At 46.6% G+C, this 26,637-nt stretch overlaps 8 protein-coding genes and 1 non-coding gene across 10 annotated transcripts; 3 read left to right on the top strand and 6 right to left on the bottom strand.

The window, feature by feature from the left end:
• Positions 1-37: 37 nt before the first annotated feature.
• Positions 38-4,792, top strand: BDBG_00562 (aminopeptidase). Its single transcript, XM_002629270.2, has 4 exons — positions 38-860; positions 944-3,332; positions 3,411-4,359; positions 4,487-4,792. Exons 1-3 carry the CDS (start codon positions 418-420, stop codon positions 3,537-3,539), a joined length of 2,961 nt encoding a protein of 986 aa, XP_002629316.1. The 5' UTR covers positions 38-417; the 3' UTR covers positions 3,540-4,359; positions 4,487-4,792.
• Positions 3,822-6,912, bottom strand: BDBG_00561 (pre-mRNA-splicing ATP-dependent RNA helicase PRP28). The gene is made up of 3 exons (XM_002629269.2): positions 6,450-6,912; positions 4,330-6,281; positions 3,822-4,240 (listed from the first exon to the last, which is right to left on the bottom strand). The coding sequence occupies exons 1-3, from the start codon at positions 6,744-6,746 to the stop codon at positions 4,075-4,077; spliced, it is 2,415 nt and encodes an 804-aa protein (XP_002629315.1). The 5' UTR covers positions 6,747-6,912; the 3' UTR covers positions 3,822-4,074.
• Positions 6,913-6,942: 30 nt separating this feature from the next.
• Positions 6,943-10,083, bottom strand: BDBG_00560 (mRNA splicing protein). Its single transcript, XM_031719937.1, has 4 exons — positions 9,795-10,083; positions 9,508-9,723; positions 9,306-9,409; positions 6,943-8,894 (listed from the first exon to the last, which is right to left on the bottom strand). The coding sequence occupies exons 1-4, from the start codon at positions 9,861-9,863 to the stop codon at positions 7,496-7,498; spliced, it is 1,788 nt and encodes a 595-aa protein (XP_031575872.1). The 5' UTR covers positions 9,864-10,083; the 3' UTR covers positions 6,943-7,495.
• Positions 10,084-10,250: 167 nt separating this feature from the next.
• BDBG_00559 (60S ribosomal protein L25) lies at positions 10,251-11,565 on the top strand. Its single transcript, XM_002629267.2, has 2 exons — positions 10,251-10,937; positions 11,015-11,565. Exons 1-2 carry the CDS (start codon positions 10,380-10,382, stop codon positions 11,054-11,056), a joined length of 600 nt encoding a protein of 199 aa, XP_002629313.1. The 5' UTR covers positions 10,251-10,379; the 3' UTR covers positions 11,057-11,565.
• On the bottom strand, positions 10,398-14,734 carry BDBG_00558 (selenocysteine lyase). The gene is made up of 2 exons (XM_002629266.2): positions 14,134-14,734; positions 10,398-13,992 (listed from the first exon to the last, which is right to left on the bottom strand). The coding sequence occupies exons 1-2, from the start codon at positions 14,255-14,257 to the stop codon at positions 11,522-11,524; spliced, it is 2,595 nt and encodes an 864-aa protein (XP_002629312.1). The 5' UTR covers positions 14,258-14,734; the 3' UTR covers positions 10,398-11,521.
• Positions 14,735-16,017: 1,283 nt separating this feature from the next.
• BDBG_16138 lies at positions 16,018-16,091 on the top strand. Its single transcript has one exon. It is a non-coding gene; the product is annotated as a tRNA-Ile (tRNA).
• Positions 16,092-17,154: 1,063 nt separating this feature from the next.
• Positions 17,155-19,557, bottom strand: BDBG_00556 (uncharacterized protein). Its single transcript, XM_002629264.2, has 2 exons — positions 18,733-19,557; positions 17,155-18,613 (listed from the first exon to the last, which is right to left on the bottom strand). Exons 1-2 carry the CDS (start codon positions 18,805-18,807, stop codon positions 18,074-18,076), a joined length of 615 nt encoding a protein of 204 aa, XP_002629310.1. The 5' UTR covers positions 18,808-19,557; the 3' UTR covers positions 17,155-18,073.
• Positions 19,558-19,864: 307 nt separating this feature from the next.
• BDBG_00555 lies at positions 19,865-24,030 on the bottom strand. 2 transcript variants are annotated; one of them, XM_031719936.1, is made up of 6 exons: positions 23,500-23,674; positions 22,930-23,294; positions 22,801-22,827; positions 22,184-22,677; positions 22,105-22,116; positions 19,984-21,991 (listed from the first exon to the last, which is right to left on the bottom strand). In XM_031719936.1, the coding sequence occupies exons 2-6, from the start codon at positions 22,995-22,997 to the stop codon at positions 21,252-21,254; spliced, it is 1,341 nt and encodes a 446-aa protein (XP_031575871.1). In that variant the 5' UTR covers positions 22,998-23,294; positions 23,500-23,674; the 3' UTR covers positions 19,984-21,251. The 2 variants fall into 2 exon arrangements, with proteins under 2 accessions (XP_031575870.1, XP_031575871.1); XM_031719935.1 differs by having other exon boundaries at positions 19,865-21,991; positions 22,930-24,030.
• Positions 24,031-24,284: 254 nt separating this feature from the next.
• Positions 24,285-26,588, bottom strand: BDBG_00554 (GPI anchored cell wall protein). Its single transcript, XM_031719934.1, has 2 exons — positions 24,860-26,588; positions 24,285-24,767 (listed from the first exon to the last, which is right to left on the bottom strand). The coding sequence occupies exons 1-2, from the start codon at positions 25,360-25,362 to the stop codon at positions 24,740-24,742; spliced, it is 531 nt and encodes a 176-aa protein (XP_031575869.1). The 5' UTR covers positions 25,363-26,588; the 3' UTR covers positions 24,285-24,739.
• Between the last annotated feature and the right edge of the window lie 49 nt (positions 26,589-26,637).

The following is a 26,637-nucleotide window of genomic DNA, read 5'->3' as shown; positions in this document are numbered from 1 at the left end:
AAAACATACTAGTGTATTAGATCGGATAGGATCCCTATTGGGTCGGAGGTGGTACTTGTGAATGCTACCAAATTCGCAGGGACACGAGGTACCTTTCCCGTCGCCGGAGCTGATTCAAAACTCCGCCGCAAGCTGAAGATTTTCTGCGAGAAACACCAGCAGGAAACCGGAAGACATTGGCTATTATATTTTCGCGAACAAGCCCAGCAAAGCCCCATTGATTGTTTTATCTGTAGTCGGCTTCGATTTGGGGCTCAGCTGTAGTTACGCCAGCAGCCCGTAACCCGTCAGCAATTGTCCTCTCAGCCCAACCAGCCCGGTGCTGCATCGCGTTCATTGGCTCCGTCCTCTCTGCAGCCCCTCGTTCCCTCGCCCCCATAGCAGCAACATTCGCTCTGCCCCGCTTCGCCGCAGTCAATGCTTCCCCTCACCTACAGGAACGCTCGGTCGATCCTGAATACCGCAAAGAGAAAACAGCTTGGTTTCCCCGTCGCTGCTTCCAGACAGACTCTCCCTCCGCGACTTCCACATCTCGACGGAAAAGTTTATAGCTTATCAACAACATCAACAACATCCACAACATCTTCATCTCGTACATCTACAGCCTCTGCAACTCCATCCACAGCGTTCCCCGTCCCTCCTCGATCTCGATTCACCCCTCGAACCACCGTTGCCCGTCAGGCTAAGAGATACTGCTCCTATCGAAGAATGTGCCTCAGACAAGCAGACGATGTTGCTGGAGGAGCCACGGCGTTGGCTGGCCGGGAGATCCTCCCAACCAATGTTAAGCCATTGCACTATGACTTGACGTTGGAGCCGGATTTCGAGAAGTTCACCTACAAGGGTACCGTTATCATTGAGTATGTGACGAGATGTCCTTCTCCTCAAAATGAAGATCACCCTGACGGGATAAGTTTTACTGATTCCAATTTGTTTCACACAGCCTTGATACCGTCGAAGACACCAATTCTATTTCACTCAACTCCATGGATATCGACATCCATACTTCCGCTGTTTCCGCCAATGGCGTGGAGGTGGCCTCGAACCCTTTAGTCTCCATGAACAAGGAAAAGCAAACTGCCACTATTAGCTTCGAGAAAACAATTCCAGCTGGACAAAAGGCTCAGCTAAAAATGACCTTTACGGGTACTTTGAATGACCACATGGCTGGGTTCTATAGATGCTCCTATAAGGGCGCGAATGGCGAGAAGAGATATATCGCCTCCAGCCAGATGGAGCCAACGGATGCTCGAAGGGCATTCCCCTGCTTCGATGAACCTGCGTTGAAGGCGGAGTTCACTGTCACCTTGATCGCAGATAAGAATATGACGTGTTTGAGCAACATGGACGTTGCATCGGAGACGGAGGTACAGTCGGAGATCACAGGAACCACAAGAAAAGTCGTCAAATTCAACAAGTCGCCGCTGATGTCGACCTATCTCATTGCTTTTATCGTCGGCGAACTCAACTATATTGAGACCAATGATTTCAGAGTCCCCATCCGCGTCTATGCCACTCCTGACCAAGATATTCAGCACGGAAAGTTCTCCCTCGATCTTGCGGCAAGGACCCTTGAATTTTACGAAAAGGCGTTTGACAGCGAGTTCCCTCTCCCCAAAATGGACATGGTTGCCGTGCCAGACTTTTCCGCTGGCGCGATGGAAAACTGGGGCTTGATCACCTACCGTATTGTGGATGTTCTTTACGATGAGAAGACCGCGGGCGCGGCTACCAAGCAACGTATCGCTGAAACTGTGCAGCATGAATTGGCACACCAATGGTTTGGGAATCTCGTCACTATGGATTTCTGGGATGGTCTCTGGCTCAATGAGGGCTTTGCCACCTGGATGTCCTGGTACTCATGCGATGTCTTCTATCCTGAATGGAAAGTCTGGGAATCTTATGTCATCGACAACCTTCAAATGGCCTTGTCCCTTGATTCACTACGAAGCAGTCACCCTGTTGAAGTCCCTGTCAAACGCGCAGACGAGATTAACCAGATTTTTGATGCCATCTCTTATTCTAAGGGATCGTCTGTGCTCAGAATGATTTCCAAATACATGGGTGAAGAGAAATTTATCCAGGGCGTCCGGAACTACATCAAGAAGCACGCCTACAAAAACACTGAGACAGCGGACCTGTGGGCAGCACTAAGCGAAGCAAGTGATGGTAAACCTATCGAGTCGGTAATGGATGTCTGGACTAAGAATGTTGGATTTCCAGTCGTCGCTGTTTCAGAAAACGTTAGTAACGGATCGATTTCTGTGAAGCAAAACCGCTTTCTGAGAACCGGAGATGTCAAACCAGAAGAGGACAAGACCATATTCCCTGTGATGCTTGGGTTGAAGACTCGCGAGGGTGTTAACGAAGCACTTATGCTCAACGACCGTGAAGCGGAGTTTAAGGTTCCGGACCTCGATTTCTTCAAGCTTAATGCAGATCACTCGGGCATATATCGGACGTCGTATACTCCGGAACGCCTTGAAAAGCTGGGAAAGGCAGCTAAAGATGGGCTGTTGACTGTGGAGGACAGAGCCGGAATGATCGCTGACGCTGGGGCACTGGCTGCATCCGGTTATCAGAAAACATCTGGAATGCTTTCTCTCCTGAAGGGATTTGATAGTGAGCCACAATTTGTTGTATGGAACGAGATCCTCACCCGTGTTGCTTCGATCCGTGGCGCATGGATGTTTGAAGATAGCAAGATCAAAGATGCCTTGAAAGGCCTCCAGCGCTCCCTGGTCAGTGAAAAGGCACATGAGCTTGGCTGGACATTCTCTCAGGATGATGGCCACGTTCTTCAGCAATTCAAGGCCCTGATGTTTAGCGCTGCTGGATCTTCTGGAGATCAGCAGGTTGTGACGGCTGCAAAGGACATGTTTACCCGATTCGCAAACGGTGATCGTGCGGCTATCCATCCCAACATTCGGGCAAGTGTCTTTGATATTGCCCTTCGAGATGGTGGGGAGAAAGAGTACAATGTCGTGCTTGACTGGTACCGCAATGCGCCAACTTCTGCGGAAAAGAACACAGCCCTCCGCTGCTTGGGCAGTGCAGACAACGCCGAATTAATTCAAAAAACACTTTCTCTTTGCTTATCGGACGAAGTGAGAGCACAAGATATCTACATGCCGCTCTCCGGATTACGCCTGCACGCAAATGGTATTACTGCTAGATGGGAATGGCTTAAGCAGAATTGGGAAGCAGTTACCAAGCGATTGCCTCCTGAGTTTGGTATGTTGGGCTCAGTTGTGCAGATTTGCACAGGGAGCTTATCGACAGATGCACAAATTCAGGATGTGGTCGCTTTCTTTAAGGATAAGGATCAGAAGGTTCGCAGCTCCTCATTCGCCTCATTATTATTCCCCAAATAAATATGTATCATGTATCGCTAATAATTCACGCAATAGGGATTTGATCGTTCTCTTCAACAAAGTCTTGACGGCCTCTCTGCTAAGGCTGGCTGGCTCAAACGCGATCGTGCTGATGTCGAGAACTGGTTGGCAGAAAATGGGTATGTTAGCTCGAAGCAATCTTAGATTGCATTTCACACGAATAATAGATTAGGACTTTGCCATGGTGGTGGGTATAGGAACGGTGCGCACTACAGGGAAAAAGTTAGTGAGTGTTTTGTTCCACAACGTTAGGTGTTACTAAACCAGCGATATTGGTACAAAGGGTATTCAAACTCCTCGTGCCCCATCAAGGGCCTCCATGGATCACATACCTCTTCATATTTTAGAATAACTCCTCTCTATTAAATAATGCTTGATTAGCGTTTGATAATATAATTCAATATAATTCAATGGTAGTGAGTCAAGTATTCCGTATCAAAGAGTGATTTATGTTATGTCTATTATTTGCTTTGATCATAGTTTATACTTCGACCTTGCTCCCCGTATACCCCAGAATGAGGTTTATAATATACAAGAGCTATAACACCGCATATGCCCAATAATTACTCACAAATCCCAAAAGAGCGCCCAGCAGACCAATAGCAAAAGAAGAAAACAAAAATATGACATCAAAGCAAACGGGGAGGGAACAAGGGTGGGCCGGGGGAGTTCCTCTGATTTACCACCCCGCTCCACCTCCCTTCCCAGCGAAGCCGCTGCTCTCTTCGATCTTCTTCTGTGCCCCAGCACCCCGTACAGGCTTCGATTGGGCAGCTTCGTGCTTGCGGAGTTCTTCGGGGACGCGAGAAATAGCGGATTTCATAAGCATCTGTTTGAGATCATATCTGTTTGAAATATTAGTAAGAGTGCTTTTCGACATCAAAATAAAGAAAATCCCCGAAAGGGAGAAGGGGGTGGGGGGTGGGTCTCATACAGAACGTCAGAATCCTCGTTGCCCAAGAATGTAATCGCAATACCACTCTTTCCAGCACGTCCAGTCCGACCAATACGATGCGTATAGTTCTCAATATTCGTTGCCATGTTGAAATTCACCACCAGACTAACGTCAGGAACGTCGATACCACGACCAGCCAGATCAGTTGCAACGAGAACATCGGTATTTCCATTCCGAACGGACGCCAGCGCAGCCTCACGCTGCTCTTGCGTCTTGCTCCCATGCAACGTGACTGACGAATAGCCCATGTTTTTGATATCGCGCGCGACAGCATCGCAGTTGCGCTTGATATTGACGAAGACTATGATTGGTGGGCGGAATTCTCGCGACGATAGGATCTCGGCGAGGCGTTTCTTGCGCTTGTCTTCGCCAGAGATGAATTCGACGCGCTGCTCGACGGTGTCGACGGCTTCGCCGATGTTGCCGATTGTGACGATCGCCGGTCGCCTGAGGTATTTGCGTGCAATTCGCTCGACAGCCGGAGGCATGGTGGCTGTATACATCATTGTTTGTCTGTAGCGGTCTTTGCCACCGATATGTTGGCTCATTGCTTGTGGGTTCTCTGCGTCTTCCGTGTCTGGTTTCTGGTTCGTGACGGGGAGAGCGTCGAGGATTTTGTTCACGGGCTCCTCGAAACCAAGATCAATCATCCGGTCCGCTTCGTCCATGATAACGTAGCAGCATTGACTGAAGACGATCATTCGTCTCTCGATACAGTCTACCAAACGGCCGGGTGTGGCAATGATGATCTCCGCCCCGTTGCGCAAGCTGTAGGCCTGCTCTTCTAGAGAATGACCACCGACAATACTGACAACGTTGAAGCCAAGAGGGGCGGAGAATTTCTTGGCTTCCAGTTCGATTTGTTGTGCCAATTCGCGGGTTGGGGCCAATATTATCGCGTACGGACCGTCATTTCTTCTCCATTCAAACTCATCTAGACGTGGGAGTTCCGCTATGTAGACAAGCAGAGGGAGTAAAAATGCGGCAGTCTTTCCGGAACCAGTCACAGCAACACCGATAAGGTCACGATTCTGCAATGCAATAGGGATAGCAGCTCGCTGAATAGGTGAAGGGTCAGTGTATCCAACTTGCTCAATGATGTTGAGAAGTCTTTTTGGAAGTCCTGATTCAGCCCACGACCGCATGGGGTTGGGAATGCTTCCTCCTTTGGTACTGATATTGAAATCTTCTTTGAAGATTCTCCAGTCCCTTTCGCGCATATGCTCCAACTTCTTCTCAGACCAATGCGCGTCCAACATATGCCGTCCGCCCTCTTCCTTCCTTCTTCTTTCCATTTCCAAAATCTCCCTCGCCCTAACCCTGCCAGCCTCCGGATCTCTATCTTCTAAAGCTCTTGCGTAGTTTCTCGTAACGGCATCGGCAAATTCATCACTGAACCCAGCTAAACGACCACGACCATAGAAATTTGCTGTGGAACGGTTTTGATAGAGCGGATTGTAATCAGGACTCGTATCTTCATCCGCATTCCATTCAAAGTTAAACTTCCTCTCTGTTGTCCGCCTTCGTTTCTTCTTCGCAGAGAAATTCGACGTTTGGCCACTTCCCATATACCGTTGGCGTATCAACGCAGCTTGGGCTTCTTCTGGAGAAGGACGCTTTTCCCCCTTTTGTTCAGCCTTCGGCCCAGGCAAAGGAGGCGGGGGCATATCATTTTGTTTCGTGCGCATCGCAGCTGGAGCAGTTGGGATTTCTCCATGTCGCAAGCCCCGAGGGCCAGCGGGAATCGAAGCCCGCGAAGGTCCATCGATTCTATTGCTTCTTGATGGTGGGGAAGGATATCCATTCATTTCAGGGCTTCGAGATGAGGAGGGCCCAGTACCGTTCGCTTCCAGACGTCTTTGATTTTCGACTTCCTTCGCGCGTTTCTCCAACGCGAGCTTCTCTCTTTCCGCTCTCGAGAGGAATTTGGGCTAGATATTTAGAAAGGCAACAACAGAGTCAGCGATCAACCTATATCTTCTGTGAAGGATAATAATCTATCCAGACATGCCGAAATACTCATTGAAAACAAAATGTACATGTAGGGAAAAGAGGGGCAAATAGCGCAACATGTGGGTGTTCAGTTCAGCCTAACGTACCTTTGATGCGGCTTCATCAGCTTCCCGCTTCTTTCTGAGAAGTTCCTCGACACTCAGAGGCGTAGTTGATCGTTGGCTTCCCCAGCCTTTTTTCCTCTTAGCTGCCGGTAGATCGGGTGGCAGCGCATCGTCTGGAGGAGGAGGGGCTGTGGAGTCTGGGGGCGGCGGAGGAGGAGCAGCAGCTTCTGGGGGCGGAGGAGGTACCAGAGATTCGGGAGGGGGAGGGGGTGGTGTAGGAGGCCGCTCTAAGAGTTCCGGCGGTGGACCGGGAGGTCTATTTTCAGCGATCCAATCCATGTTAATGGTCAAATCACAGATGCTCTTCAAAGAAATCAAGATCTGGCGAAGTATATCGTTCGCGTTTTGCCGCCGAATGGAGCACTAATTAATAGATCAAGTAGTTAACTAGTGGTTAACTAACTAACTAGCTAGCTTATAAATATTTTAGTCAGCAGCATGTTCGGGAATAACAGACAAAGAGGAGGAGCAAAGACGTGAATTGCAATCATTTTCATTCAACTTAGTTAGAACATTCAAATATTCTACATTTCAAACTAGGGTATGAAATGTAGGAGTACCTTTCCTTCAAAGAGTTCAGCTTCACAACATGTTTAGAAATCAAGCAGCATAAAATAACAAAGAAATATAAAAGACATAAAAAACAAGGTACGAAGAGTAAAATACATCCACCTCCATTCGATCATTGAAACAGAGAGCATCCTCAAATGGAGGCAATGGAGCAGGTACCCGAAAGCTGACCATCATCTCATACCACCCGGTACATTATTTAAATCCATTAATGGTATCCCTGCAACCGCTGTCTACAGAATTGCCTCCGAGCCCACGCGTCTAAGAAGTGAATAGAGAAATTTTTCTGCAATATCTTTTGCCACTAACATGGAGAGAAACGGGAAGTAATGTGTGCCAGGCAGGAACCAAATCCGAAATGATAATAACACAAGAGAATCGTACCACTTGCGCCGGGGGTTATTGAAAATAGCAACATACAACCGAGAAAATGCTTAAAACAAGGCGGGTGATGGGTGTTATACACCCCCATTAGATGAAATGGGTCTCTCGGTTGGTTGATGATGCTGTTTGCCTTGCGGAGCCTGAGCTTGCTGGTTGACTGGTTCCGTGGCTGGTGGGGGTTGACTTCCATTTGAGCTGGATGGCGCTTTATTAACCTGGATATCCTTGTCGGCTAATGGTTTCATCAATGCCTGCACGGATTGGGGACCATTGACCTCGCGGTCGAGAGTCATATACTCCCTTGCAGATTCATTCGAGCCTCGTTCTAACAAGTATAACATATAAATTTGGACAAGTTCTTTTACAACCGCAGGCTGTAGGGTGCTCTTCGATCGAATCTCGCTCATCACTTGCTTAATTCGCTGATATTGTACATCCTCGGTTTCTGCACTGGTAGGCTGTTCAAGTTCGAACATAAGATAGCTTGTCCAGAATGGACGACTATCTGGGTACCATTGCTGGTTTTTCTGGAATACTTGGCGGGCATCATCCGGGGACCCCTTAATCTTCCACAGCAATTTCGCCCATTCTGCCACAAACGCCGCTTTAGCTTGGATGTCGCAGTGCGGAGCGTCAAGTTGAGATTTATAAATCTCTATCGCGGCCTCCAGGCCTCCATGGCGACGTGATAAGTTCGCAAGCGACACAATAGTTTCAATGTGGCCAGGAAGTGGCACCAGAATCGCGGAATGAATATCTTTGGCAACGTCAACGCGCCCAGATAATTCTTCGAAATACGCATAATGAAGTCTGACCTCAGGCCGCGAAATGGGGACATATAATGTGCTGGCACGCTGGTATATATTGCGAACTTCCTCTTCCTTGCCTTCTTGGGCTAGCATCCACCGAGCATATCGAAGCCAGAATTCGTCATAATGTGCACATGTAACGAGGCAGCGCTCGTACAAAAATTGAATTCTCGAAAACGAGCCGTCAGCTTCTTCAAAGTCAAGGTACTTCCTCCAGTTAGACAGCTGCGCTTCGTCTAGCTCCGTTACGTGAAAATAAGGTCGCTTTATTTCAGATTCATATGTCCATCTTTTAGTGGTTTCCGTTTGCGTTCTCGAAAAGATTTCCAGATGGTAGCTGTCGATCCGAAGGCGAAGATCTCTTTCTATTTCTGCCTCACTCTTCGACCCTGGCGGAATACCAGCTACTGCACCGTCCACTTCTGCACGAAATTGGCTTAATGGCTCGGGTGGAACTAACTCAGAGACGGGGCGGGTTTGAGCCATCTGGCGATAGCGCTCAAAGTATCTTGCGTACTGATGCATGGGAATTTCAATCACATTCGCCAATATGGCGAAAATCTTGTCATGAGCTTCAAGACGTTCCTCAAACTCGATGTACTTGTCCCAGAACGGATGGGCTAGGAAATCCAACCCCACGCAGCTCGCACCCCTATCAAAAAGTCTATTTCCATTAATGTTAGCTAATTCGTATTCAATACGGTGGAGGGGAAGGGGAAGGAAAGGAGAGGAAGAAATGAGGGAGTGTGAAGGATGGCAAACATGGCATATGCAATAAGTCTTCAGTGAAATGCCCAACTGGGGCAAGGTCAACGGAGAATGGTATTTCATCGTGCGGCAAATAGATAGAAGGGTCCCCGAACAAGGTCATTGTTGTGCGAAGGAAAAACAAGAGCCTGAAACTCAAGGGTGAGAAGAAGTTTCAAGGGGGAGTCCGGGTAGCAGATGACTATCTCACCCATCAAGGAACTTTTGTTGATGATACTAATCTGCACCTCTTGTCCTGGTGATCACAACAATATCCGCGCTGTGTCGGTATAGTTATGGGGAAGGAAACCAACACGCCCATACTTACTCTCGAATAATGTCTGCATCGTGGGAAGTTTCGACTTTGAAAGCGCAGTAGTTGGTCCATAGATCTACGGAATTCGTAATGCTCGCAACACCTCGTTCATAAACCTACCAAATTACATCATTATTTCCGGTTCATGTAATATACTTTGGATGTAGGGTCCACAAAAAAAAGACTTCGAAAAATAAGGAAATATGCAACATACCATTTCTGCAGCTTCTGTCCCGGCAATTGAAAACTCTAGATCAGCATACTTTTTCCAGTATCCGAACAACAGTGGAAACTTGGCCAGAAACCGATCGTATACGCCTCTCGTAGCTGTGATAGCCTGGGGATTAGAATTGCGATTGATTCCCCCTTCCTGCCCCTCTGCGGCGCGAATCAACTTCTCCCAGTTTTCGAAATTATCAGGATCTTCTAGCTATAGTAATAAAAAGGAAAGTTAGTCTATGTTTGCGACCTCAAGCGCGACCCTCAACGAAAACAACTCACCACCTCCGCGTGCAGCTTCTTCAATTCCGCATTCTCCTCCTCTGTGCCACCGAAGATCACGTCAGCCATATCGACGACTGGTCAGGCTGTAGGCCCGGGAAACGTATACCGAAGTGTATAGAGATCTAGAAAGTAATTGAATAGGCACTGGGGGTTTGATAATGGGTTGTTGATAGATAGATGAATGAATGACTAAAGGGATTATGAGGAGAATCAGACAGCAACGAGGAAGAAAAGAGGTTGCACGCCGCGCTGGGTTGCGGAAAGTAAACTGTAGCACAAGAGGCTCGGGGGCTTGGCGGGCCTTTCATCTCGCAAGTAAGACGTATTGTTACTGGAACAATACGGACTTTCCTTTCCGTTAAGCGGCAACTTCCCGCGCCCAGCCACATAAAGACTGAAATATTACCAAAGTTACACACTAAGAATATCACGTGTAATATCTATCCCAAATTGTTTTAGTTTCTCCCTCCAACACGTGACCAATTTTCACCACTTTCAATCGGCGCCAACATCAACAACCTCAGCAACCCATCATCATCCTAAGGCTAAGAAAGGGGGCCACTGAGCCAGTATATAGCTCCAATGGCTACTAAACAGGCTGCCGCAGGCATTTTGGAGAACCTCCCTGTCCGGCTCCGCAACTTTTTCGCCCGCTACCCGCCGCAAATATACTCCGCAAATGCCCTTGGAGCACCAAAACTACCAGAGGGTGTCGAGCCCCCAGCTCCAGCTCCAAGTCCCTATACGCCATCTCGCTCCTCTAAAGCTTCAAAAATAGACCAATCTGCCTTCTCAATGTCACAGGCCTTCCTCCGCTCCGATCCAGAACACCCAAACCCATTCCTTCCATACAAGAACCCCGAAACAGGGCGATGGCGGGGCGCCATGATTTCCCTCCGACGGCAGAACGAATTGGTCAAATTAGCTGCGCAATATGGCGTTGAGGAACTATTACCTCCCAGTCGCAAGTCGACGGTATATAAGGAGACGAAGGCTGTTGAGAAGGGATTGAGAATCCGCGGCACGGGTATTGGTCAGAAGGTTAAGGGTCATAAGTGGGAGCGGACGCTAGAGGTTAGGTTGGAAGATCGGAAGAAGGCCATGATGGGTATGCCGGCGATGATCAGGTTGTGGAAACAGGTATGTTCTTGCTTTCTAGCCCCAGCTTGTTCCCAGCTGTTGACTTCAAGGGCTGGTGGCTAACTAATATTTAACAGCGGGGTCACGGACGAGGGTGGAAGAAATATCCACGGAAGTAAAGGGTATCTCAAGAGTGGTGGGAGTTTAATGTGCTTTCTATTTTTATTTTATCTTTGCCCGTTTTCCTTGTCAAATTTTCTCTTGTATGAGTATGGGTGCGGCAACTAGGTATTATTGTATATGTATATTTCTGGCTGCTTCTTTGCGTCTCCCAAATTTTTTTCTTATGGTTTGATATATATATGCTACTTTTAGAAATAGAAAACAGCATGTCATGTTCAGAATATCCCGCGGGCCATGCCAAATTAAAGGATTTCTCCTCTGCTGCTTGTCGGAGCTTGGTCTCCGGGTTAACGGTGAAGTATTCTTGAACTATCTATAAATTATGTCCGCTAGGCAGAAAAAGAGTCACAAGCGTGGTAAGGTATCAGGGAGCGTGGCCATTATATCAATCCTTCGCAGCTTTCGTTATGTACATTCATTACATATACTCATATCTAAAGCCAATATATACAGGATATAGCTCACAACATTTCTTCATACAGCGGCTCAACAACTTGACCACTCCTTATCATAACCTTTCCCTCGTCTACACCATCCCAGGAATCATCAGGCGAAAGGCAAACATGTCTTCCGAACACAACCTTGCCACCAATTTTCCTTGTCTTCGCCAGGGTCGAGAAGGGTTCTTCGCTCCTGACGGCTGTGAACTGATCTACGCATACCATCTGGCAGCGCTGACATGAGCCCAGGACGTCAAATTTGTGAGACCCAATTCGGAACCCTATCCATCTATCTTCGACGTATGGCTGTTCGGCCAGCAACGTTGGCGGTGAAGACATAAGGCTAGGAGTAGTGCGGTTGCTGTCTCCATTCTTGTTATTCAACGCCAGAGTGGGGTTCTCAGCGACAATGATGTTTGCTCGGAATACATCAGCGGCGACCGCTCTCGTGGTCTTGGACGCGGATTTGCCGAGCGATTTAATAGTTTCGTTAAGTTTGTTGACACTGGACCTGGAGATTAGCAGCACGGGGCTTTCGTTTGACAAGCGGATTGGATTCTTGTATAGTTCGCACGAAGGCGTGGATTGCGGGAAAGCGCCTGGCATGCTGTTAGAGGGCGATATGGTATCAGGGGGATGGTAACGTAGCTGGGGTTTCGAGTATCGGACGGATAAATTCGCCGGGAATCTAGCAAGTGTGCATGGGACTTCAAGAAACTCAGAGAAGAATTTTGCAACGACCGGTGACGAATATATTTGTACAGTTACCCTATCACCGCACACCATGGAGGACTTCTTCATGGAGTTTTCATAGAGTTCAGCTATCGAGATGTCGACCGATTGGCCTGATAAAGGCAGCTCTAGGGAATTATTGTCAGTCCCTGGCATGCCACGTGAAATCTGTAGGACTCCCCGGTCAAGATCAACCACAGGGCGTATAAGAGCCATTCGAGGATATCTTTTCTGGCTGAGAGCTACCCCCGTGCCCTGGTGCATTAGACACCATTCTCTATCCCATGCAAGTCCTTCCGGATTAATCTCCCACTCCTTGCCATCGGGGACTATAAAAGCTCCACAACTTTTGATCGGATACACGCAGAGCTTGTCAACATAGAAGTTAGAAGCTGAGGCCTTCTCGGATAGTGTAACAGTTTGAGATGTTGAAAAGGAGCTCAAATTGGATTTGTCCACATAAAACTCATCAATGAATTCCAGGAATCGGTTAACATCGCCGATGGAGCTCATAGCACCAAGGCTAACTCTTAGACCTCCTGTTGGTTTGCCTTCGATAACATCGATGTCATCTCCACACCGTTGACCCGCATTATAATTTCGTTTCATTTCCTCAACTTTCAATCCAAGGTGGTATGTCATGCCACCTGGATTGCATAATGTCCCGGACCGAATTTGGATATTCTTCACTGCAGCGAGTTTCTCAACTTCCGATTTCCCAATCCATTCACCGTTGCTATTCCTCATGTTGAATGAAACAATGGGGCCCTGGGTAGTTCGGTCATTGTAACTAGATGTTTTGTGCTTATACATTTCACAAACAACGGCTCCGTTTGCGTGCCTTTTGTCCACCAAAGCATCATACAGCGTCTTGGCTAACGAGCCAGCGTGGAGAGAGATATTCTCCATGGATCCGTAAAGTCGTTCATGTATGTCGAAAGCTGAATGCAAAGCTATAATGCTGTGGAAAGGTAAGGTTCCATCCTCAAGTTGATCGTGAATAGAAGTCGATTTCTTCGCATGCCACTGATCTTCAAGACTCGTAACCATACCAACTGTGCCCCCTCCAAAGTAGCTTCGCTTGTCAAAGATATCATGAGAGCCCTTACGAACGATAAGAGCGCCAAGATCCGGAAATCCAAAAATTTTATAAAAGCTGAGGACCGTAAAATCAGGGGCAGAATCCGGATCGCTAAGATCTAGTGGCGATGTAGAGACGAGTGACGCAGCGTCCAAAAGTGAGTAGATGTTACAAGCTCGGAGCTTGTGACACCAGTCAAGAGGTAGGCGACGGCCATTCATATTCGATTGAGCCGGATACGCGAACAGAGTGGGAAGAAATGTCCGCCTTCGCATATTTGACGTGCGTTGATGAGATATCCACTGTTCAACTTCCTCGTCGTCCGCGAAGCACCTCCGCCCCCTTGCTGCCAGCTCTCTCACCCCAACCAGACTGGTATGCGCATCCCGATGATACCCGTACCAAAACCCGTTCTCGTCATAGTCTCTTAGTGCATCCGCAACCAGCTTGATCCCAGCGGTTGCATTTGCGACGAACACAACATCGAAATCATCAGGGCTGGCTCTAAAGAAGCGGAGAACTCGTAACCTGGCATCGTCCACCCGCCGTGTAGAGAGTTGGGAAGACGAGGATGCCGAATGGGGATTTCCAAAAAGATTCGCCTTCATTTCTTGTGAAAATGCATCGATGAGGGATGCTGGGTAGAGTGTTGTTCCCGCATGGTCCAGATAGGTTGTTTCTAGAGCATCGGCCAGATGTGTGTTAGCTAGGGCAAAGAATGGGAAGCACAAAATGAATAAAGGATTCCCAAGGCGTTTGTTTGAAACACTAAACGATATATGCATCTAAAGGAAAAGCTGGTAGATCAAATCAAACCTACCTTTGAGAGTGGGGTATTCTCGCTCTCTAATCTCTTCAATCCAATCTGTATAGAAGGAAGCCTGCTGCCTGACGCGGCCAGGCCGGCCATGCGGCAGCGGACGAAGGGGTTGTTGGCCCGTCATGATAATAGCCGTGAGAGTAACTATGTGTTACCTAGGTAACGCCATGCAAGCTCTAAAAGCAGCCATCTGATCATTTTTCAAATGATGCTAAGTTAACTCCCCGAACGAGACCTAGATAGCATTGTTTTGCCACCATAACAGAAAAGAAACAGGAGAGATAAAAACAGTTCGGGCCAGACAGAGAAAAGTATTATCTTATACAGGGCCGACAGAGTAGGCGAGTTTTTAGAAACCCCATTATTGTTTGCCACTAATAAGACGTCGTTGTCGTCGGAGTTCGACGCAGCTTGGAAGTGTGTGGAGGCGGGGATCCAAAGGGAAAGTTTCGGCCATCGGAACCGCCCGAAAAATCTCCAACGCCGGCCGGTACGGTAACTACAGTAACTACAGTTCCTAGGTACAGAGTAGATAACGGACTAATCACTCCCTATCAACAAAGATATAGGAGAGTATTTTGTTTTTGTTTTGCAATTAGTTCTCCCTTAACTATACAGTCTACTCCGTATACTGACTGGACTGACTGATGCCTGAGCCCGGTTTACCGCAGCCCCCACGTTAGAGGCGGTTAGCTACATAGTGCTAAACAGGGGCCTTTTGTTCCACAACAATGATGCTCTGCTCTGCAGCAACCAATGTCAGATGGGTTCAGGAAGAACTTGAACCCGAAACACAATGTCGATGGCATAGCAAAATAAAGCAAGTAATTATACACTAAAATTGGATTAATATAAACAGATCAGTCTTCAAGAGTGGAGATGCTCCGGTTGACTCTGACGTACACGATAGGACATTTCTACTCTGCACTGAGCCGTTGAAATAAATTTAGAAATTGAGAATTAACTACGTTTCTTGAAAATCTGATGATACCACTGTCACTGAGATCTTGTATATAGAGCCTCGGTGCTATATGATATACCACTGAGGTCTTGATTTCCAGACAGGGTCATGATCAGTCAAGTATCTCTCTTTGTTTTTTACGATAATAACAAATCCGCGTAAATATTGTACTGTATATCATCAGACTCAAAAATACTTTTTTATTTGAATAGAATTGAGAATGAAATGATAAGAGATGGACAAACTCTTGACAATGTTCCAGAAATACACTCAATTGTATAACCTCTAGAGAGCAAGAGTCAAGAATTGAATGAATCCCTTGCTCTCTCACCCACATTTTCCTTATTAGGTTTAGCATCTGTGGCATTTAGTGGTTTCTATCAACCTTTTTTCAACCTCATTTTTCATCCCTCGCGACCGTATTTTCATTCCCCGCGACCGCCCCTTTCCGGACAGGGGGACTGTGGCGTCCACTCTTGCTACTTCCCAGGGCTTCCACTCCTTCCTTCTTCCGCTCCATCTTTCTTCCCCTATCCGGAATTCCCAGGGCTTCCGCTCCTTTCTTCTGTAAAGTCAATCATGATAAACAGACAAGCATGTATATATATATATATATATAGGGGCGCCCGCCCATCTCCATCTTCGGGAATGAGACGAGATTTTACCATTTTACACGTACTATACAACGGTTGGCCGTACGCTACAATTGGCGTACGCTGCAAAATCACTGTAAATTAACTCTATGTTCTTCTGATATGATAGTTTCTTATTTAAGTCATTCTTTGCAAATTAACTATTGATCATTTGCATGAACATGACAAAGTCAGGCTGAAGCTCTGGTATTTTTCACAGATGCAGGAACATAGCTTTCTCTTTTTTTTCTCTTTTATGTGGCGACCCCTGTATTTGCATTATGTAAAGTCGGTCCTATAGCTCAGTTGGTTAGAGCGTGGTGCTAATAACGCCAAGGTCGCGAGTTCGACCCTCGTTGGGACCATGTCTACTTTTTATTTTATTTCTGTTCTTATTCACCGAATTCCTGAAAAATTCATTTTTATTCAGCTGTTAATTTTTTGTATAGTTCACTGATATGTATTTGGCATGGACATAATAAAATACAATGCCTCATCTTCAATTCTCATATACGGCGATGATTAGTGAAATGAAGCATAGCCTCGAACCAAGGTTCTACGAGGCAAACTTGGGGAAGCTGCTTGGACTGTGTGATCAGAAGGTCAGGTCTTTTTACAACTAGAGAGACAGAATCATAAATGCGGATTGAGAATGAAACTTCCAAGGGCTTAAAATGTCTATGAAAATTCCTACTCTCTCTTCAGAAGGAACGAATTACCAGCGCGCGGATAAAAGTAAGCTCGGGTTAAGCAACTGAGATACTAGTTACCAAACCTTCTCTATGCTTTACCATATCCGTCTATGCATGGACCGGTGACAAGATACTGTACATGTATAGGTACGGTACATGTACATGTACATACATACTGAGATACTGTTTGTATGTTGAACTCACAAGATCTGGTGAACGCTCCTGTGAAACAACAATTAGCGACCAGCCCAGATCTTGTTTATACGCATAGTAGATGCGTTTCGTAGCAAAAATTAACCGATTCATAAAAAATGCTAATTTTCGAAATGGCATAGCCGGGGGGTGGGGTCAGGGGAAAAAAAAAAGAAAAAAAAGAAACTTTTTAAGGTGGTCTCAACCCCAGTGAGCTATAGGATCGATATTATTAGTTGACAATCAATAGAGACTCATCCCATTGGCTGACATGGGAAAATCATCCACGGGAAGATCTGAGGTTAAGAACCGTTACAATTTCAGAGGTGAGTTTTCTGTTTACGATGGATCTCTACTTCCACTCTGGAAGCCAACTTTGAGCATAAGCATGGTGGTGGATCGGGAAGATTAAAGAACCTTAAAACCACGACGGACCCACAAAGGTGGGGAGCCACGCGACAGGTCGGTCTTGATGCATATAGCCAATCAGGACGTCGGACCAGGTTGCGACAAGGAAAAATTGGCCAGAACAATAATAGGGTAGATAAACACGGAGTAAGGAGGTAAAGTATCAATGGCGTATCTCATTCCTCAATATTAGGGATCTACCTCTATGGGCTAAATCCCCCGGTACCACTACCTTTAACGGAGCGGATGAGTGCGAAAATTACTGTTGAGAAATAGGTATGGCATTACGATATCTACAATGCCTATCATTCAACATCAAGCTACTCCAGCGCACGGGTAGCCTGGTGACTCTCAATAACACTGCAAAGAGTACGACTCTAATAATTAACTACCATACCACATATTTAATGGCGGAGCGCTATATACATATAGATTAAAATATCAAGAGTAAAAATGACAAAACATAAGGGAAAACGAACAATCGTAAAAACATTCATCAATTGATGAATCGTGCTGGGACCACTCCCGAATTCATGTGAAGAAAAGGCGGCGAAGACCCATAAGAATAATACAAAAATTTTCAAGCAAAGGGATGGAGGGGGTGGGAGGTGGGGAGAGAGTGTAAATGGAAGCTTGATACTGTTTTGAATGGGCTAGTTGATTGTCAGCGGAGGAGACGGGCTTGGGGAGGGAGAGGGGGAAAAGGAGAGAAAAGGTGTAAATCGTAAACTAGTGGAGTTAGACAAGCGACATTGCAAAAGGGGGAAAAGGCTAAGCAATATCAAAACAAAGCAACACTCATAATTGGCAACATAAACATCGTTTTCCTGGTCATCAAAATTTCTCACGTCATATCCCTCATATCCTGTGTCTGTTTTCATCTTTCATAGGGATGTAACATAGCACCCATCTCAGTCGTACGATAAAACAAAGAAAAGGTGTGACCCTAACATGTGTACCCGACTATAGAACCCATTATTTTTGCCCAATATATCTCTCGGATAGAAAAAAGGAAGAAAAAAGGGGGAAAAGGAAGAGAAAAGAGACTTCATGACTCAAACATCATAAACAGGCTGTCTCCCGGAGCTGCTTCTCCGATGCCTACTCCCCGAATGCCCACGACGGCTCGAATGCGACCCTCGTCTGCGCGACGAGCTCTTCTCATGTTCCTTCTCCTCATGACGATGCATCAGCATTGCCAGAACAGACGTAATGAAAAACGAGCCAATATTCATAATCCCAAACGCAAACGCGGTCTTGAGCATCGCACATATTTTCGTCGGGTCGCGCGCTAGTGGGTTATTGGCGCGCTGGCCCGCGAAGCCGAAGGGGCCCAGAGATAGAGTTAGCGGGTCCGCGCGGAAGTTTCCGCAGTCTGCGTTCGCGATGCGGCGCAGTTGGTAGACGCCTGCGATGAAGGAGCCAACGAAGCAGAGGTCGATGAAGGCGACGAAGTGGGCGGAGCGTTTGGCGTTGGAGTGGCGGACGAGGGTGTCGAGGGCCCAGAAGATGCCGATGACGCTGACGATGAAGAGGACGAGGATGTAGGTTGGGGTTAGTTGGTTGTTTTTCACGAAGCCGTCGACGAACCAGGACTTTTTTGGTGCGAACGGTGAAGTTAGCTTTTGTATTTATTTATTTACTCATGGGCGCTTGGGTGGTTGATGAGATTGAGGGATATAAAGATGTATTTTGTCTTTTCCTTTGAACTCACCAGAATGCCAATGGGGATAATTAGGGTGACTAGTTGGCCTAGTCGCCAGCAGATAAAGAAGAATCCGGCGATCATGTCTGCAGGCTGGCGCGGGGTTCAGTGGATTATTAGGTAGTGTGAAGAGGAAATGCAAATGATGGTTGTGGTGATAGCGGATGCTATCCAACCGGGTGGCTTGCCCACCAGAAGATGATCAGGACGAGATAGGTGCGATACGATGTGGTGGGGAAAATTTGGGTTCAAGGACTCGAATAACACAAAAGCAAACAAGTTTGTACTGTAGTGGGGCGTTTTAATATGTTGCTACTTCAAAAACGATAGGATACAACAGCTGTAGACAAAATATTCAGTACTCGATATATAGAGAGCGGGTATTTGCCTGTCTTCGTCAAGACTGAGATTGGTATATGGCCGCAGATAGAAGCATGTCATAGCGAAGGAAGGGTTCGAGGAATGAACGAAAGAACGAGGACCATCGCGCATAGATGTGTTAAATATAGCCAACCACAGCAAGAGGGCGCCCAGAAAGGCCAACCAGCCCAGGCGTGGTGCAGCAAGGCTGAGGTGGGCGGATTAAGTGCGGTGGTTGGAGGGTTGGAATTTATGTGGCTGGGAAGCTTGCAGCCTCTACTCCGTACATAAAAGAGAGGGCGGGGTCGTGGCCAGCTTCGTTGGGCCAATGGCTAGCCAGGTTCTGGGCAGCTGGTTTGGTTGTTGACAACGCCTGGTAGCGGAAAGAAAATGAAGCGATTGATGTTGAACGCCATGGAACATATTTACTCGGGATCTAGACATCAGCCTTCGATTTCGTACATTAGAGGCTCAGATACTGTTTATCGTTTGATCCCGCAACTCTAATTTAATCTGATCTTATCTCTGTGCGTGGCGGCCGCTTCCATGGCAACCCTTGTTTATGTAATCAATTGTTAAATCCATGCGTAACCATTTTCTTGCCGATACATACCGCCTTCTGATAGATCAGCTGTGTGCGAAAAGTTTTGTCTCACACTAAGAATTTATCCTGAAATGTGATTACTAGTGTATTGAATCTCCAGGCCACACCACCTAGGATTTAGGCAGTGAGCGAGCTAGAGACAGCAGTCTCGATAACCCCTGGAACTCCCTATCCTTTTAATTAAGAGATGGAATGGCAATACTTAATGCCGGTATCAGCATTTCAGTTTAAATTCTTAGCACAAGTCAAAACTTTTCGCGGGAGCGGCCGTACGCTATAACTCTTTGGTACCTTAACCTGGAGGGAGATATCTCTTGAGAACGATCAGGTAATGTAGAGTGAGATAACTACTACAAGCAAAAGGACTATGGAAAAGAATATATAAATGCATAGCATGTAAGATAGTATCTTATTTATGCCATTGCTTCACTAGACTGACCAGCTTGCTGCGCTCTGCCTTGTCAAAAGATAAGAATTTACTTTGGAAAAAGAAACATACTACAGTGACATACAATTTGAAACTAGAGACGCGAAAAGAGGATGCCCGGCTTGAAGAATAGTACCAGCAAGCGGTGATGGCAACAGCAGCAGAAGTAAAAGGCATGCATCGGGACTGAAATTGCCTCCACGGATGAAGCATATGGCAGACAGGCAAGATAGCCAGCGAGTTTAAGAGGAAATATAAAAATTAAATATAAAAACGGAACATAGAAGTAAAAAACCCAAACCCCGGAAATTAAAACGCAAAATAATATGAATATAGAACATGAACATACCCCACCGCCCGGATAAGCCGTACCTCTACTTGTATGGCTCAAAAAACGCCCCCTTACCAAGTCAAACAGGAAAACAAACCGCGATAAAACAAACGGCAATAAAGAGCAAGGAATAAATTTTATAGTGTGCAGCCAGCGGGGAATAGTAGGCGGAAAATGCGAAGAAAAAGACAAACCAGAAGACGAGAAGGAGATATGAAAGCCAGGTGCCAACCCGTTGAAATGGGATCTAAAGGACTCTTATGACAGAGAAGGAACCGAACCAACAGGCGAAATAAAATGACAAAAAGGAGTCGCAATTCATGATGATGAATAACAACAACACAAAGAAGAAGGAAAAAGGGAAGGGCAATTTCTGCAAGGAAAATGTAGATATGTGTGTAAAGGAGGAAGAATAAAACTAAAAGAAAAAGTAATGGTCTAAGATAAACCACGAAGGGGAATGCATCGCGGCCGTCTAATAGGCAAGCTTGTCTGGTAGAAAGGGGTATTCTCAACGGTTTATTTCTCTTCTTATGTACGCTGAGAATCAACGAAGGAAAAGAAGAGTTTTCGAGAGGCCCCAAGCTATCATCGCCAGCGAACGAAAAAGTGATCGAACGATTTGGTATAAACAACGGTAGGAAAGTACATATCAAAAAGGATATGGTATAATATCGTAAGTAATTAGAATTCGTGCAGAGTCCCGAATTAGGCAGATCTTCTATTTTTTTTAAATTAATCTTCAAGTCTTTTTCGATTAGAAAAAAGTCTTTCTAATAGGTATTGTTTTGCTGTTTCTTATTCATTCAAATTTTCGGCGACTCGACAGGGGACCCGAGGTGTCCACTGCTAGCTAGGGGTGGAGGGGGGCGCGACGCTGTTGGCGAAGGGGTTCTTCCCGAATATGGCTGATAGCTCGATTGTGGAGGTGGATATACCTTGTTCAGGTGAGTTGTGGACTCACTTCGGCTGCGATTCGACCGGCTCCCAGAATTTGGTTGCATTTCAAATGCTACTCCAACTGAATCGCTGCTTGATGAATACTCTCGCTCCAATTCCTGTCTTCGCCGTAGGTAAGGGTCTGCTGTGGAAATCCGGTCGCTAGATATTCGACGAACGGGTGGTGGTTTTCGGGTGTATTCGTCGTCCTGAGCCGTCGATGTAGCTTGGTATTCTACGTCGTCTGTGGGCCGCAGGGGCACCACTGAATCGTTGGAGCCACCCATGTCAAATCGGGCGCGGGAAGGGCCCACGGGGCTGTTACCCCAGGTCCGAATTGGATAAGCACGCCCTTTCCTCCAAGATTCCGAGAGGGGAGGGAAATATTGGCGATAGGCGACGTAGGCACAGATAATTCCCAAAAACGAGCCGAATAGCACGTCGAAGGGATGATGTCGCGCGTCCATGATTCTTGTTGCGGCAATAAGTCCCGCTCCTAGGGTTGGGAAGAGGGCCAGGAACGTTTTCCACACCTCACCCCGGCTATCCATAAGGTGAAATTTCCCGGCAAGGTAGAGAGAGAGATAGAAGAGGCCGGCGAAAGAGGCTACATCATTGAAATTTCATGTTAATATTTATAAAAAAAAAAAAAAAAAAAAAAAAAAAAAAAAAAAAAAAGCCATAAAATGACATGAACACACGGAGCATGGTGGCCCTTACAACTAGAATGTCCTGATCAGCTCTGTTAGTATAATATTGAAGTAAGAAAGGGAAAAAAAAAAAAGGCTAGGCCGCTTACCTGAAGGAAAAGACCTATACCCATCTTTCAAAATATCGTGACTCAGTTGTGAATCACACATATCATAGGTCACCAAGTCGTACGGGCCGAGCTTATCGACCCCTTTTGGCCTACAACGATCAATAATGTCCGGCCGCGGTTTCCCAACGGCATTCTTCAAAGCAGCCGTGATGACAAAAGCACTGGCCTGAGCTAATAATAAGCCCAGAAATCCACAATTAAATTCCCATAGCCTGTCTTTTAGGCTGTATGGGCCCATAAACTTTCTCTTGCCCGAAGGCGTTATTGGTTTATTGTGTGAGAAGAGACCGTCGATGACGACGGTGTAGATGAGGATGACGACGAGCGGGATGCCTCCGGAGAGGGCGAGAGCGAGGGGTATGGATACTCGTTCGTTGACGGCATAGCGGTAGTACAGGGAGTGGTTGGTGATGGCAAAAGGTTGGTGGAAGGGTTCGACACGGTCCAGAATGTAGAATCCGGCGACAAGGCCTCTAGAGTGCGAAATGGGATTTTGATTAGGGGCTACCCCAAACAAAGGAGGAGGTCGCATGTCCATGCGCTACTTTCCTGTCCAACACAAAATACACAAAAATACACGGGGATATAACACGTACATGAGGATCACATAGTCGGATATGTATCTGGGAGGAGATTAGCCAAATCACCCCTTCGCTATGCTTATTTATTTCGTTTCTTTGTTGATCTACGGAGGCAGAGACATGGAATGGATCGCAGTCACTCACGATATTATGATTCGGATTCTGAGAGGTTTATTCGAGAATGTGAGGCTGTTGGAATGGGAGTTATCCATGGCGGTGGGCTAATTCGAAAAAAAGAGAAGAGGGCAAGGAAAGGTAAATGGCAAGCGAAACAACGACGGACGATGAAACGACAAAGGACGAGAGGAATCAACGAGAGCACCCCAACTGCATGATGATGGGATCCAGGACGGGGTAGGAGGACAGTAATGTGTCCGAAGGGGGAATCTGGCGGTCTGAGGATGAGATGAGGATGAGATGAGGGTGAGAAATCGACAACAGACAGAAGTTGGAGTCGGTCTTAACGAAAGCCCCAGCCACAACGGTCGAGCTCAGCTAACATTTGGCGTCTGTCACAGGTCAGCTACGGGGTACGGAGTAGTCTTCTTATTTTTGTTCCCAACCGCCGATAGGGCCGGATATGTGTCCTCTGTCCGTTCCTCACTGATGGCGAAGGATTGAATGCGCTGTTGGATTGTAGGTTGTGGGTTGTGGGTTGCGGGTTGAGGCTCAGTGCTCGGTTTAAACACAAGATAGCAATAAATACTGACATACAAATAAATATTCCTCAACCAGGACTCACAACACCCAGATAAAACAGATCCGATCTGAACGAGACTAGATTTACACCCTTTGCCGCCCCGGCATTTAGCTCCAGGGCTGAAGATGACAAGCAATAAATAAACCACCCACCCCAGGCGAGAGTCTGGCCCAAAATCCACAATTCGCACCATAATTATTTCCTACGCCAGGCGATGTTTCAGAATTGAATTTCCACACTCCTGATTAATTTTTAAACTTTTTATTTTTTAATGGTTAATAAGTTGATTCAAGCATCCCCCTAAGAGACCACCTGTCTGTCGGTTCCCAAGAAGTTTCTCCGTTCCAGCGGAAACGATTTCACACACAACAACACTACGGAGTACACTGCCCTCCTCCTCCTCCATTGATTCGCCGTTTTTTCCCGGAGTCCGGCCGCGTAAGCCCCCGCCCGGTTGTCTCATGTTACACTGATATTGGCCGTGGGGCGATCGACAGTTGTTCTATTATTTATTTATTCTGATGCTGTTTGGTGTGTGGGCTTTGACACTCCTTTTATCTAGAAGTGGTTATACGGGTCCTGCGTGGCGTTATAACTATATTTAACCTCATCAGCAGGCCCTCAGGGAACTGAGTTTGCGTGACTTACAGTCTGTTGGCTGCTGATGGAAAAAAATATTTTTAAAAAAAAGGTGAGGGAGCCAGGGTGTAAACATCCTTTTCTAATATTTACTGGAGGCTTCTTCTACTACGTAGAAACTTAACTTATAAGTTAGTAAGTTAATGTACCCCGTGTCTCTCTATATATCTAACTACCTAGCCGGAACTGGCAATATATTTTTTTATTTTTTTTGTTTCTTTTTGTTACCATCGGATGCCCGATTATCATATTTGAAGATGGCTAGAGTGAAGATTTTGCAGAAAACGCCCCTTTTATTTTAAACATAAACGGTTATTAACTAAGATAACAAATTCATTTAGGAGGCCCCCTTTCTCGTCTCCCCCCCTCCTGCTACTATCCCATTTCTACCACACATTACGCCTAGACGAACAAGGAGTCACGCGCAGTGTTAAAAAGTTAAGATTCGATGAAAACAATAAATAAATAGAACAATAGAGAAGAGACGGAAACGAAACGGAAGAGGAAAGAATGGTGCTGACCCAAGGGTCGGTTGCTTCGGCTTTCCCCAAATTCCCTCCCGGCGAATAAAAGCGTATAGCATCCGGGCCCCCTTATCTTTGAAGACCTCGACGCTCAACATATAGTGATGTAAAGGCCAATTCTAGAGACGTAAATGTTCCAATTAGCCCATCACTTCCATACTAAAGATAAATATTATAAACTGAAGTGAAAAGAAATAGAAAGAAAACTCACGCAGGCGGATTATAATCCTGAAAGTACTTCAGGTAAGTCGTACCCCAATTATCCATGCGGAACGCAATCGCCTGGCCAGCAGGGCACTCAAAGCTAGTCAGAAGGTACTGCGACCTGGGAACCAGGGTCACATACGGCAGCTGCTCCTGTATCGGCGGTGAATTCGCATAGGTCGTATAAAGCGCCGCGGGCGCCGCCAACCGACTAAAGCCCACCCGCCCATCGCCGCTGAAGGAGTAGTTGTCTAGCTTGGGGAACAGGAACCAGAGGCTGCAGGTTCGGCCCTGGCTGCTGGGGGAAAAATCGAAGTTGAAGATGCTGGATATTGTGGACGTGACCTGGCCGAAGAAGGAGGTGCCTGGTGCGTAGGTTGGGGCTGCGGAGTCGACGGGGATGATTAGGTGGGGGAATTCGAAGCTGCCGTTCAGGTAGCTAGAGCAGGATTTATAATTCTGGCCGGTGGCGCTGAGGATTAGGAGGGAGAGGGCGTAGATGGGCTTCATGGTGGTAGGAAAGGTGGGTTGATTAACCAGGTACAGTACACAGTACCTTCTAAGGTCTACGGACGTCGAGATGTAAAAAATGTCCCGTATAAAAATTCCGTGGCACAGTCGACCAGACTGATCAATGGTGGTTTGAAGAAGAGCAGGGACGAGTTCTCAATTTATGGATTCGGGTTGTCCCGGTCACTGAGGCAAAGGGGAGAAGAAGCTCCAAGAAAAGCTCTCAGAACAGGTATTCCACTGGACACCTTGGGATACTGGACTCTGCTTGCTCTGCGGTAGAAGATTTGGTGACAGGTGCCAACGGCATCGGGGAAGCTGAGTTGGCACCCGCTTCGGGACGGAGAGCATGATGAGAAGCTTATGTATAAGGTATTTGACTGTCTGTTCTGGCTTCATGGCAGCACACGATGTAAAAGAGAAATGCATTAACATGGATACAGAAAGGAAGGAATGTTTGCTTGATATGGCAAAAAGCTGTCATACTCCAGGACAGACAACGTTTGCTCTGCATAGAAGTTTAAGTTTCTTGCTGCAGAGACACATAGTTCAATGCTTTTGAAGTATGCGGACATATGGCAATGAGGATTCTAGAACTGAATCACATTCTCAATCTGAGTTTTTCCTGGATGATAAATGCTCAACGCACACTTAAGTTATGTTATTTGAGCCAACCGCTGGACATATAGAAGAGTAGGTTTTATGAGCTGCGCATGAAAGCTCTCATTTGGTAATGCCAAAAGCAAATGAATGGCTGAGGACAGTGAGACACCATCAATTCTCATTCTTGAATAGTGAGATAGAAAGAGGCCGCAGCGGGCTCTCTCAAGTCCTATCTAACGATAACGGACAACGGAAAGATGCAGTAGAAGACTTCCTGTTGGTGTCAACAGTCGAATAATCAATCACATGGAAGGGATGCGGCATGACAGCCAGCCGCGTCTCATCAGAGAGATTGTTTGGAAATGGAAAAAAGAAGAAAAAAGAAAAGAACAGAGGTAAAGGATTCCCGGAACATTGCCGCGGGAAGACGTTCAAGAAGAAGGGTTGCACTGCATGAGGATGGCAAATAAAAAACCCATCGCCCGGCCAATGTAATCCATAGCTAAGTAAGCCACAAGGGATGAGGATCAACGGCAAAAGCCACTCTCTCTGAGATATCAACAGATTATTCATTGAAATCGAAGAGAAAGTTGTGAGTTATATACCCATGTGTTGAGTGTTGGTTAGAGCCCGTTACAGTTGAACTTGGTGCCAACTCGGGCCGGAAAAACA

The sequence above is a fragment of the Blastomyces gilchristii genome, assembly GCF_000003855.2.
Source record: "Blastomyces gilchristii SLH14081 genomic scaffold supercont1.1, whole genome shotgun sequence".
NCBI classification, from domain to species: domain Eukaryota; kingdom Fungi; phylum Ascomycota; class Eurotiomycetes; order Onygenales; family Ajellomycetaceae; genus Blastomyces; species Blastomyces gilchristii.
The sequence above is the reverse complement of the archived record's forward strand: the minus strand, read 5'-3'. Positions and strand labels throughout refer to the sequence as shown.